Source organism: Trachypithecus francoisi, unplaced genomic scaffold (genome assembly GCF_009764315.1).
Source record: "Trachypithecus francoisi isolate TF-2019V2 unplaced genomic scaffold, Tfra_2.0 Lachesis_group1, whole genome shotgun sequence".
NCBI lineage: Eukaryota > Metazoa > Chordata > Mammalia > Primates > Cercopithecidae > Trachypithecus > Trachypithecus francoisi.
The window spans coordinates 176974058-176987781 of NW_022681454.1; the positions used below are offsets into that span (position 1 = coordinate 176974058).

The 13724-nt window shown below is 39.9% G+C and overlaps 1 protein-coding gene across 4 annotated transcripts in view; it reads left to right on the top strand.

Annotated features, from left to right (window-relative positions):
- WWC2 (WW and C2 domain containing 2) overlaps nt 1-13724 on the top strand; it is a 211419-nt gene that overhangs the window by 102174 nt on the left and 95521 nt on the right. For all 4 annotated transcript variants that reach the window (XM_033215759.1, XM_033215760.1, XM_033215762.1 and 1 more), the window contains 2 exons: nt 8219-8422; nt 9249-9325. In XM_033215759.1, the coding sequence (XP_033071650.1) occupies nt 8219-8422; nt 9249-9325 (281 nt within the window). The remainder of the gene's footprint in view (nt 1-8218; nt 8423-9248; nt 9326-13724) is intronic.

Genomic DNA, 13724 nt, shown 5'->3' on the forward strand with positions numbered 1-13724 from the left:
TTGTGCTCTTGCATAAAACCCTTCTGTGGCACATTATTGCTTACAAAATGAGTTTCATATTCATTTACTGGACATTCAAGACATCATAGGCTAGTCCTTCTTGGAGTATTGGTAAAGAAATGAGAGCATATAGTGAATAAGGAAAGGACCACCACCGTGCTAGGAGAACATGGGGAAGCACGAAGAAGCAGCCTTTCCATCCTAAAGAGTGTAGCTGTGGCTACTTGGAGAAAGTGCTTTAAGCTGACACCCAAGAGATGACTGAGTTAACCAGGGTGGAGGAAAAGGGGGTGGGGAAGAAGGAGGACGGCAAGTCGATTCCAAGGACTCAAGAGGCTAGAGAAAGCAAGACTTGAGGAAAGACATGCAGGAAATGCAGTGCAGCTGAAGGCTGGTGTAACTGGGGTAACTGGGGGTTTTGGCTGGGGCAGGGAACGGGCCAGGTGCTTTTGTCAGGAATCTTTCAAAGCCCTTTTTACTGCCTGTTCCATGGAACTGTACTCTTTTTCAGCTAGAAGAAACCCATTTGTCTCTAAACTGCCATGGCACTTAGCCATTCTCCGCTCGAGGCACTAATCGTGTTCTACATATATGTATGTCACTATTTCTACGTTTTGCAAGTTTCTCGGAAGGAGGGTTCATGCCTGAATACCTTATTTTCCCTGTAGTAGATGGTCAATAATTGTCTGTAGGAATTAATGAACAAATAGTAAATATAGCAGATACTTTATAAAAAGGAAGATAAGGAAAGTTACTTATATTCATTTGATTTATTCTTCCTGAGCACAATAGGAAGAATATAAATATGCATTATAGACAAAAATGATCTTCTTTGAAGAATCTAACATTATCTTCCATGATAAGCTCTTGTAACTCACATGTGTTCTCTGCCTATAAAGTTTCACATCTGTAAAACTGATGGAATGTGAATTCCCTTGAAGTACAGGGCATTTTAACAGTATTATATATTGCTTCTTTAATATAGTAGAAAACAGCAAATTATATTGTAATGCCATGAGCTCCCAAGGCCACTAGGTCTTAATAAAAAATACCACATTTGTATAATATACTTGAGTATTTACATTTAAAAAATGATCTTCACAAATCTGTTCTGCAAATACAATGATGGAGATGAAGCACAATCCTGCTTTATGAAGCCTTCTTCTAAGGTGCCTTTGGGAACCGTCTTTTGCAGTTCATATTTGAATTGTGCAAAATTTCGGAAATGAGAATGCTTCCCACTGACTCTCTTGTAATGTGCAGTGTTTAAACCAGTCTGCCGGAGTGTTTTTCCTGACCTATCCAAGACAAATGCTGATAGTTTATTATCATCATCATTATTGCACTTTATTCACTGAAGTGTCAGTCAGTGTTTTGTGGCGTTTTAGCCAATGACAAATATTTTATTGAAATACTCTGTGTCCCCAACATGGGGGAAATGTGATTGGCTGAAACCTCAAAAGATTGAAAGAGAACTGAGAGTACATATCTTATAATTATTATAACTTAAGAACTTTTCAGATTTTTAACATACATTTTTAATTTTTATTATCTCTTTATTTCATTCGTTTATTAATTATGTATCTCATCATCACAAATTCTCCCAAAACTTACTGGTTTAGAATAGTATTTATTATCTCATGGCTTCTGTGGGCCATGAATCTAGGCAAGACTTAGCTGGATCCTCCAGCTCAAGGTCTCTGTGGTGGTTTGCAGTCCAGGTGTCAGCCAGGCTGCAGTCATCTCAAGGCTGCCTGGAGAAAGACTTGCTTCCAAGCCACTCGTACAGTTATTGGCAGGATTCACTTCCTTGTTGGCTGCTGGCCACGGGCCTCCCTCGTTCCATGCCACGTGGGCCTCTCCACAGGACAGCTCACAACGGGGCAGCTTACTTTGTTAGAGTCAAAAAGCCAAGAAAAATCAGGGAGAGAGAGAGGGAGCAAGACAACAGCACAGTCTTTTGTAACCTAATCTCAGAAGTAATATCTTGTCACTTATTTTATGTTCTGTTCATTAGAAGCAAGCCATCAGATCTATCCCATACTCAAGAGGCATAAATGACTAGGAGATGAGGATTATTGGGAGTCATCCACAGTTCTGAAAACTTTTCAAGACCATACATGTATGTTTGTTAGAGGATGAGTTCTATACTTTGAGGCAGGTTAAGAAGTTTTATTACAGTTCTCAAGGGAAGGGGGCGTAGTACACCATTCCGGGCCATATGGTGGAGAAGTGCTTGGGCTGGTTGGGAGGCAGAAGGAGCAGAGGAGAAATCATGGCCCAGAGCCTGTATTGTGGTTTCCTTGGGAAGGAATGAGTGAGATAGGGTACGCAAGTCTGAACAAGTTTAGGATTGGCTAGATTGAATAATTTCGGCAGACTCTGGGTTATGGGAATGGTCTCTAGTTGTCCAGTGTCTTCTCCTGGAGGGTGATGTAGGGCAGGGGAAATACTGGTTTGGAGTGTGAGTTAGATAAAAGAGGAGGTTAGGGATATGGGCTTTGGACTGTTGGTTTACATGTGAAGGATGGGCTCATGGGAGTCATTTGCTATCTTAAGAATTAAGTTAGCCCTGGGAGGGGCAGTCTCTTCCCAGACAGCAAGGCCCCTGAGACATCAAAGCATCACAAAACATACAAAATTTTTAAAAAATGATCAATATGTCATCCACTGACAAATGGAAAGTGCAACGTTGTGTGTCATACTAAGAAACTTTGAGAAGCAATATTTTGTTGATTGTTTTTCAGTCTCATCTGCTGATCTGCCCCTGACATCTTGTATAAATACGTATGTGGTGGAATGTGCAAATTCCACTAAGGGAAGAGGAAGCAGAGTGGATATAATTTTATAATTTATTAAGTTACAAGACTCCTTTTCCCCCAGTGTTGCTGCCACGTGCACAGATTGAGGGGAAGTGTTGAGCATATGTATATATAATTCATTTGTTACAGCTGACTCTATCCCATTTTCATCAGCTGGTTCAAGCCAGGGTAGGTTAACATGAGTGCAGAGTGATCTGTGGAGCCTTAGTTCTAGACACAGATGCTTTCTGGAGTCAAGGCTGGGGTAAGCATTGTGACTTTATAATTTCTTTGCTTTTGCAGTCTGAGTATCAGAGACAGTGTTATAGCTTACTAGCATTAAAGGCTTTTTGTATTTTGCAGTATCTCATTTAATCCTCCAAACAGCCCCCTGAATTAGCTCCATTTTGTAAAGGAGGAAATTGAACCCTGGAGAGGTTTAAGAACATGCTCAAGGTCACACAGTTTGTAAATGACACACCTGGATTTGAACCCAGTTAGACTGAATACAGAGTTTATGATCTTAGCTTCTGGGATATTACATCTCAGTTCTTTTTTCCAGTATTCATATTCTTAAAACTTCCTCAGGACTCAAATGATTCATGTGCTTCTTTTTTTTTTTAACCTTACTTCATTATGACCTGAGTCTCAGTATTCTCAATGTACATTCCAATGTGGAATCATTTTAATTATTCAGGTATTAGGAGGAAGGAAGAATTATCCCTCCTTTTCCTGTTTAGTTTTTCACAATCCATGTACCTCAGCCTTTCTGCCACCCAGGTTAATGCTACCATATCTTTTTTTCTTTTTCTTCTTCCTCCTGCACCTCGGTACCTCCTCATCTCCTTCCAGTAATAAATGCTGAGGTTCTTGTTGGAACACTTCCCTTTTATATGTTCCATAGTCCTTCTGTATCCACACCTTTCGTTTCCAGTGTGGTCTGGGCTAACTAACGTACACTCTCTACACCCCTAGGAAAGGGGTTGTGGAACTCTGAGTGGGCTGTGGAAGTATTTTCAGGTATGACATGACATCAAGGGCTTAAAATCTAAGAGTACTGTTAGTAATGGTGCACAAAAATGATTTTATTGAGGCAATTAGGCTGTGCGTTAATCTAATTTTATGTTTTACAATAACCAGAGCAGCTTATTTATTCAGTTCTCTAGTAGAATCTTAGAAAACGATTGCTAGAACTTGCTATCACATTTCTCTTTTAATGACAAGTTTATTTTCCTTTTTTATTTTCGAGAGTGAATCTTCCTCTCATTTCTCCCCTGCCTTGCCCGTACACACAGTGTTACTAAGAGCCCTCACAGGAGGATATGAGAAGTACAGTCCGAGACCAAACTTCTTTCATTTCCATTTGCATAGATTATACAAGGGTACTTTGGGTTGAGTTCTCTCAGAAGCAAGCCCTAAGCCAAGAATTTAAGTGAACGTGGTTTATGAAGGAAATCCCAGGATAAACCATTAAGGAAATGAGGAAAGAAAGAAAGTGAGGGAAAAAAACAAATGAAGGTTTTATTTCTGTGAAGTCTCTGACTCCACTTGATTGTGGTGACTCTAAAGTACAATTTCTACCTCAGAGTTTGCTCTACCTGGGAGTTCTTTCTGTCTTCTTCACTAGTCAGTCATTGGCTGCAGGTGAGTTAGCGAAGTGCTCTAGAGCAGTCAGACATCCATCAACAGCAAAGAGCAGACCATGGCAGAAAGACCCGAGAATACCAGGTTAGGACACCAACAGTGTCCGCTACAAAGGCTACATCAGAAAATATTCGTCCATATTTCACCGTCTTTGTACATTCAAGAGACGTGAGAGTAAGAGAGGTAAAATATTTCTCCTAGAGTCTCACATCTGACTAGTTGGATATGGAATCCACACAGCCTTACTCCCTAACCAGTGCTCTTTTCAACAGCTGATAGTGGCAAAGGATTTTTATTGCTGTTCTGATAGCATCCGTTTGTCCGCCTATAGCATCCCTTTGTCCTTTATAACTGAGGTATTGTTATATCTCAGTTCTCTTTAACATTCATCAGTCATCATCAGTCATTCATTTGAACCTTGTAAAGCATATTTTAATAATAAACTGTAAATCAGCTTTATTATTATATACAAATACATAAATTGCATCTGTTTTCACTATACAGTTCATGAGTTTTTGACAAGTGTACAGCATGTAACCACAATAATCAAGATAGAGAACATTTCCATCCGCTCAAAAAGAGCTTTCTTCTTGCTCTGTTGTAACAAGTACTTCTCAGTACTGCTGGGCCCAGGCAACCACTTTCTGTCATTGGATTAGCTTTACTTTTGCCCACATTTCATATAAATGGAATCATACAGCATGTGCTCTTTTGTGTCTGGCGTCTTTTCACTCAGCTTGTGTTTAAGAGTCTTATATATTGCTGTTGAGTATTTTGTTTCATTTTATTGCTGAGTAGTATTTTATTGTATGGATATACTACAATTTGCTTAGCCATTACCTGTAATAGTTTTGTCTCTTATGAATAAAGCTGTTAATGAGCATTTGTTTAGAGGTCTTTTTGTATATACATATTTTTGGATCTAAATAACAAGTTGTAGGATTGCTGGGTTGCATGGTAATTGCTAAGTTGTTCTCCAAAGTGATTGCCCTGTTTTAGATTCCCAGTGGCAATGAATGAGAATTCCAGTTGCCCCACATTCTCTTCAACACTTGACATGGTCAGTTTTCAAATTCTAGCCATTTTATATAGTGAGCAGTGGTATCCCATTATCGTTTTGACTTGTATTTCCCTGATGATTGGTGATGTTGAGTCTCCTTTCATCTGCTTACTGACTGTTTGCACAATAGTCAGTAGATGTGTGGGTTTATTTTTGGACTCTATTCTGTTGCAACATAACTGTTTTATCTAGATTATGCCTATTCCATCATTTCTACATTTCCAGATCTGTTTCTGTTGACTGATTTTTCTCCTGATTATGGACCATATTTTTGTGCTTTTTGTTATGTTTAGTAACATTATAGTGGATGCTAGACATTATAAAGTTGGTTTTGTTGTTGTTGGTTTCATTGAGTGCTAGGTTTTGTGCCTTTTAGGGAGTTTTGTACTTTTTTTCTTCTGACTGGCAGTTAAGTTACTTGCTGACCAGTTTGGTCCTTTAGGTTAGGTTCAGAGTAGCCTTACTCTATGTCTTATTTAGCTCTGTTGTTAAGGTGTAACTTTGCTGTGGTCTCCACTGGATTCCCTAGATGTTCATTGTGGCCTTTCTGCTCTGGCTGGTCATAATTGGAAACTGTCACAGCCCTGTGTGAGCTCAGGGAATTGTCTGCCTATAGCACCCCAGTTGTCCTTTGCCTGGCGTTGTGCACTTCCCCCTTGTGCATCTTAGCATTCACCCAGAGACTTCTTGTGACCCCTGTGCAAATTTCTGGAACTTCTCCAGTCTCTGGAACTTCTGTGCTTTGCTTTACAAATTCCACCTCTCATGGCTTCCATGAAGTCTGCTTCCCTCTCGCTTCAATTCAGCAGTGCCTCCTTTCTCTGCTTCAGTTACCCCTCTTTGCACTGCTGTCCAAAAAGTGCTTTCAGACAGAAATGTAGGATAATCATGGGGTTCATTTCCCTTCTTTCAGAGATCACAATTCGTACTACCTGTTGTCCAACATCTGAAAACCATTGTTCATATATTTTGTCTTCTAGTTATTTACTGTGGCCCTGTTATTCCACCATGGCCTTCTTTGTGTTCTGCTTTGCTTTTAAAAAATCTCTATTAATCTTTTGTGTATCAAGCTTCATGTGTTTTCTGTATTAAAGCCATACTTCTGTTTGTCCCAAATTATCCCCTGTTTGTGTTTGCTGTTGTTGGGAGTGGGATCCACTTAGATACAATGTCCTGCTAAAGACAAGATCGTAAGTCACAATACCATAGTTTTTACGCCTTTGAACTATTCTACTTTTATTTTAACACATTGTATTACTGAATACAACATACAGAAAAGTGCATAGACTGAAATAACAAAAGTTTAACAAATATTTTAGAAGTGAATTATGTAATTTCGATGGGTGAAAGAAATAGAACATCAGTATCCAGGAAGCCTCTTTTATTTACTCTGTCCCATTCTCAACCCCTTCCTCTACTGGCACATGGCCACTCTCCTTTCTTTCACAGCAGAGGGATCCAATACATGTCTGCAGACACAGGGGGATGTCTCTTAACCAACCTGCACTAACCATCACCAAAACTATCCGTTCTCTTATATACATCATGGTACCCCAATGCTGGACACCAGTACACTCCAACTCCTTGGCCCAACATGTGGTCAAAAAATATGTCAGTTTTTAAATATGAGAACATAAAGTGTTTATGGTAATCTGATTCTTTTGTTTTTGTTTTTCTTCACGTTTTGTGGCCCCTACTGTAGCTTCACCACACAGTAAAGAATGTGTTTGGAGTTTATAAACTGAGCATAAGCTGCCGTGGAAGGCAGAGGATAAGGGCTGACCTGCAGATGAGGTGGCTGGGGCACCTTCTGGAGGAGGCAGCGTGTGAATGCTGTTGCAGAGCGCTGGTTCTTGGGCTCGGCTGCTCACTGGAATCACCTGAACAGCTTTCGAATTGACAGTGCTTGGGTTCCACCCACAGAAACTCTAACTGGTCTGGGTTGTTTTTTTTAAAAAAGGGTCTCTGGTTGATTGTAGTTTGCAGAAGTGCAGAAGCAAGAACCAGGGCCTTAGGCTAGAGCATCCTGTGTAAACAGGACCAGGGTTTTGTTTGTTTGTTTATTTCTAAATTTCAGATCCACTGTGGACTCACTGATATTTTTGTAAACTACAAGAAAAAGTGAATTACTGGAAAAGTGAAAATGTATACACACAAAGAAATGCAAAATGTTTATCAACAGATAAACAATAACTGACTAAAATTGCTATAATGATTACAAAATGTTTTCTGTCTATTTCTGTCCTTACTGTTGTGGACATGACTGCGTTCATGGACTGGTTCTGGTCTGCAGAGTAGACCAGCTTTGATTAGAGCTGATGCAGAGGGCAGTGTGGCTAGAGTCCTGTATTAGGTGAACGAAGGTAGGTTGGATCCAGATTATGCGGGACCTTGAGTGCTGGAATGAATAGCTTAGCTTTTATTCTGTAGGCACTGGGGAGCCACAGAATTCTTGAAAGGAATGATCTGATTGACAACATCGTGTGTGGTAGATTTATGGTGAGAATACGTTGTTGATGAGAACCTGAAAGAGGAAGGAAATTGATGGGACTGGGTAAAATAAAACTATAAAATTTCTGGAGAAGTCACTCCAGCACAGCTAAATAGACTCCTTAGAGGATACAAGAACTTAAGCTAGCCTACTCCCTAAAGTTTAAACAATCTGGAAAACAAAGTTAAATTCTAAAAAATACCCTCTACGTAATATTTTCAGAAACCACACAGATAGAAGATCCAAGAAAACAATGGAGGGGGGAACAGGAGAAGATGCTCAAGGACTACCTCTCTGTGGCGCAGGATGCCCTCCGGACCCAGAAGGAGCTGTACCATGTGAAGGAGCAGAGGCTGGCGCTGGCCCTGGATGAATACGTGCGATTAAATGATGCCTATAAGGAAAAGTCAAGTTCTCGCACAAGCTGTAAGTACAGTGTGTCTATTCAGACTTTAGAAGTGGAGACCGAATCGTAGTAACAGAAGACCACTTACATTTCTATGGAGTTAAATTTTGAGTCCTTTTCCCTCCTAAGCAGGAAGAGTCTCTCAAAACCGTGAGAGGTGAGGGCACACCCCAGATTTTCTCACCCCCACTCCAGATAGAGTAATCCCCGTTTGGGGGTTGTGCCTTCTGTTTCTGCACTTGCCTCTGCCAGCTTGCCTTTTATGCATTTACGAGTTAATTTTTACCTTTTCAGAACAATGCAAGTAATTTGGCCCTTTTTGCTACTTTTGTACAATATTTTTAGTGGGGAGGAACTGCAGCTATTACCTACAGTGTAATTTCTGTTGACCATCTGAGTTGATTTACCGCTCGCTCATCTCACAGATTGATTATTTGGAGCTGACTTTGTTTAAAGAAGCAGCTGTGATGAGCTCAGAAGTTCTGCTTAAATTATAAATTCCTTGATAATGCAAAACTCTGAAGTACTGTTGCAGTATAGTCCTCTAAGGACATAGTGTATATGAAATCCAGAAGAAAATTAAGCACCAAGGTCTTAATGATGTTTCTCTTTACAGAGTTTAAAAATATGGTAGAGGTTTGAAGATTACTTTTTATATTTAGGTGTCTGATAAATGACAATAAAGGAATTATAAAAAGAAAGCAAGTAGTCACAGAAGCACATAAATCTTGTTTTTAGCTTCAGTAAATTCTTTTTTTCCCCCTGTGTACAGCTTCAGTAAATTCTAAGCTGAGAACTAGTTATGCAACTTGTAAATAATTAGTTTTTCTTTTTTCTCTATAAAAGTATTCTCAGGATCTTCATCCAGTACTAAATATGATCCCGATATTTTGAAAGCTGAGATCTCCACTACGAGATTAAGGGTAAGAGGTTTAAATTGTGGTTCTGTGCTGACCCATATGCATAGAGTCTGAAGGCTGTGGAAGCGGCTCCAGCGATCAGGTCTCACCCCGTGTGGTGTGGAAAACTCTGCTCACCCCTGATGAGTGGTCCTTCTGCCTTGATGTGAGCAAGTTCGGAGCGTGGAATAGTCTTTATTATTGAGACAGTGCGTTCCATTATTGGGCAGATTTTTGTTTGTTTGTTTTGTGAGATGAAGTCTCACTCTGTCCCCCAGGCTGGCTCACCACAATCTCCACCTTCCGGATTCAAGTGATTCTCCTGCCTCAGCCTCCTGAGTAGCTGGGATTACAGGCATGCGCCACCATGCACAACGAATTTGAATATTTTTAGTACAGATGGGGTTTCACCATATTGGCCAGGCTGGTCATACTGGTCTTGAACTCCTGACTGCAAGTGATCTGCCCGCCTTGGCCTCCCAAAGTGCTGGGATTATAGGTGTGAGTCACTGCGCCTGGCCTATCGGGCAGTTTTATTGTTAGCAGTTAGAATATTGAATCAAAATTTGAGTCTTGTAACGTGCTTTCCCTCATTGTGCTGAGTTTTGTCCTCCAGAGTGAAGCCAAGCTGCTCTTTTGTTGGATAGCCCAGTATTTCAGGATGCCCACAACTGAAGTCAGACTTTACTAGGTCCTCGTAATGCCTCATGGAAAGGTGTTTCCTGAATCTTGGCCTGAATCTTTTTAACTGAACTGATCTTAAGGCCAGAGCTTGTTTATCCTTGATTTTTGGAATATTAAAGTCTGATTAAAGTCTGTTCACCGAGTAAATAAACTCATGTAACCAATACCCAGGTCCTGAACTGGGTTATTACCAAGATTTCTCCTCATTATTTCCCTTCTCCCTAAAGGTGGTACCATGGCCTCATGAGCACTGAGGGTTAATTTTTCACCTGCTTTGAACTTCCTAAGACTGGATAGCATATGTATTAATTTGATGGCTTGCCTTGCTCAATAGCATTTCAAGATCTATATTCATTTTTATTGCTATATAGTGCTCCAGTTTTGTGTACATACCATAAATTCTTTATCTCATGTAATATTGATGTACATTAAAGCTTATTTCAATTTCTGATTATTAAAAATTATGCCTTAATGTACATGTCTATTATACATGCATTCTATGTGGAACACTTCTATGTTGACTCTTGAAAAGAAGATCAAATATACAGAGATAGAGACTAGAACAGTGGTTACCGTGGACTTGGGGGTGGGGCGGAAGTGAGGGGAGATGAAATGGCGAGATGTGGTTCAAAGGATAAAAGGTGCAGATATGTAGGATGAACAAGTCTAGAGATGTAATGTACAACATGAGGATTACAGGGAATAACATTGTATTGTATTAGGGATTCTTGTTAATAAGTTAAATAAGTAGATTTTGTGACAAAAAATGGTAACTCTGTGAGTTGATAGATATGCTAATTTGCTTCACTGTAGTAATCATTTCACTATCCCCATGTATCCCATAACATCATGTTGTAAGCCTCAAATATACTCAAAAAAGTTTATTTTAAAAAATACAACCGTGGCTCACTTAACAATGGGCATACATTGTGAGAAGTGTATTGTTGGACAATTCCCTTGTCCTGTGAACATCACAGAGGATACTAGTACAAGCCCATATGACAGGGCTACTACACCTCTAGGCTATATGCCATAGCCTATTGCTTCTAGGCTACAAACCTGTACCGTATGATACTGTACTTAGTACTGTAAGTACATATTGTAAGTACATTCAGTACCTAGAATTATAACACATGGTGGTATTTGTGTATCTAAACTTATCCAACGGTAGAAAAGGCAGTGTGAGACATACCGTCTTATATGCAGGGAAATGTGGACATGTGGCACCTGTCGACCGTACATATCTCAGTGGATACTGCCGAACAGTTTCAGCCCTTCTTACCTTCTCATGTCTGCACTAAGTCTCTAAGTTACTTTATGCACAGGCTTTTGCCTACATCTCACAAGTTTTGAATTTTATATTTCCATTGTTATTCAGATCAAAATATTTTCTAACTTCCTTTATGATTTCTCATATGAGTGCATTGCTTAATTTTCAAACAATTGGAGCTTTTCTTTTATTATTGACTTCAACTTAAATACACTATATTTTTCAGTTCAAAAACTTACATTTGAAGCTGGGTGCAATGGCTCACACCTGTAATCCCAGCACTTTGGGATCCCAAGGTGGGAAGATTGCTTGAGGCCAGGTGTTCAAGACCAGCCTGGGCATCATAATGAGACACAATCTCTATTAAAAATTAAAAAAAAAGTTTTAATCTCAGAATTTCTATTTGATTATTTTTCAGTTGTTTTTAGTTACTTGCCCAAATTCTGCACATTAATATGTAATTTTTGAACACTTTGTCATCCTAGAGAGGATTTAGTTTTGTTTCTTCTAGGTAGTCAGGCCAGGGGCAGGTAATTTTAATGTAACCATAATTTGAGCTGACTGCAGCCTGGGCTTCAATCCTTCTCTAAGGGCGGGTCAGTTTCCAGTTTCCCTTTTCTTTTAGGGCAAAGCTCTTCAGAATCCCAGTTGAACTCCTGAGGGGTTTTAGCAGGGCCCCTTATGTTGGATAGAGGCTGAACTTCGCGTCTCTTCCCTATGCCTGAGCTCTGTGGGGCTGCCAGCCCTTCTCTGTGTCTCAGGTGCTCAGTCACTGCATGCTCCCAGCCTTTCACTTTCCTGTTGTGTGGGCAAATACCTCAAAAGCAGAAACAGTGCCATGTTTGGATTATGAGACTGAGCTTCCCTTATCTTTTGGTTTATTTATTTATTTATTTATTTATTTATTTATTTTGACGGAGTCTTGCTCTGTTTCCCAGGCTGGAGTGCAGTGGTGCCATCTCAGCTCACTGCAACCTCTACCTCCCAGGTTGAAGGGATTCTCCCACCTCAGCCTTCTGAGTAGCTGGGACTACAGGCGCCCGCCGCCACGCCTGGCTAATTTTTTGTATTTTTAGTAGAGGCGGGGTTTTACCATGTTGGCCGGGCTGGTTTCGAACACCTGACCTCGTGATCTGCCTGCCTCAGCCTCCCAAAGTGCTGGGATTACAGGCGTGAGCTCCTTCAAGATGTAAGGGAATAAAATTGTGTGATTTGAGACTCGTCAATTGGATGACAGTTTTAGATGTGTCTTTAGAGAGAAGGTGATGTTGGTGAAATAGGCTCAACAAGAAGACATTTTGCCTAAAATTCAGGCTGTCAAAATCGTGTGAATATATTTTAAAAGATCCAGCTTACTTCTGTTTCTGCCCATGAAAGATTAACTACTACAAGAATTGCCCTCTAACAGCAGGTAATTAGAGAACTGGACAAAATCTAGGAAACAGCTGTTTTCAGACTTCAGGTAACAGTAGAAGACTGTAATTCTTAACCGAAAGGAAACAGATGAAGTGAGCCCTGGGATTGCACTGTTTGCAGTACGAGGAGAAGGACCCAAATATAGTCTAGTGACGTGCATGAGTTGATGAGACAGAAGAGAAAAGTTCATTGGCGGGGAAGTGACTAGAATATATAGGAAATACCAGAGAGGAGGGAGCTACAGAGATAGAAGGGAGCAAGAGCAGGCAAGTGCCAGTCTAGAGATTTCTAGTAGGGTCTCCTCAAATCTTTGATTTGAATACTGATTAAGTATCCATGGTACAAATACCATAAGACTGGAGAAAGAAAGTGATAGGACAGACAGTTCTCAGAGCTCACATAGGGCTGGGAATAGTTTGTGTTTCCGTCAGCCAGCATAGAGACATAGAGCCTTGAAAAGACACGTCAGAAGGGTAATGCCATAGTAGTGGGACCAAATTAGTCTGAGGCTAAGGCTGCATTGGACTTATTCTAACAAAAATTGAAAGCAAACATTGAAAGGATCAAATTGATTTCAAATAATTTATTTGTGTGCTAGAACAAAGTCCAGGATCCTTTAAGATGATACAATAAAATCCAGCACCAAGAATGTAAAATTCACGATGGCCAGTATCTAGTCAGAATTTTTCATGTGTGTTGGGGATGAGAGTAGTGTGGAGGGGCAAAAGAGAGTTTACCAAGAGGGCATCAGGAAGCCTTCGAGAGTGTTAGATATATTCTAGAAGTGTATTGACAGTTACATGTGTATATACATGTGTCAACACTTATCAAAGTATGTACTTTAAACATATTCACTTTATTGCATGCTAGTTATACATCAATAAAGCTGTTAAAAATGACCAGGTATGCAAAGAAGCAAGAAAATATGGTCCACAACAAAAAGAAGAAATGACAGGTACAATTTAATTAGCAGACAAACATGTTAAAACATGTTATACATATGCTCAAGAATGTAAAGGAAAATGTGAAAATGGGGAGAAAAAATATATTAAA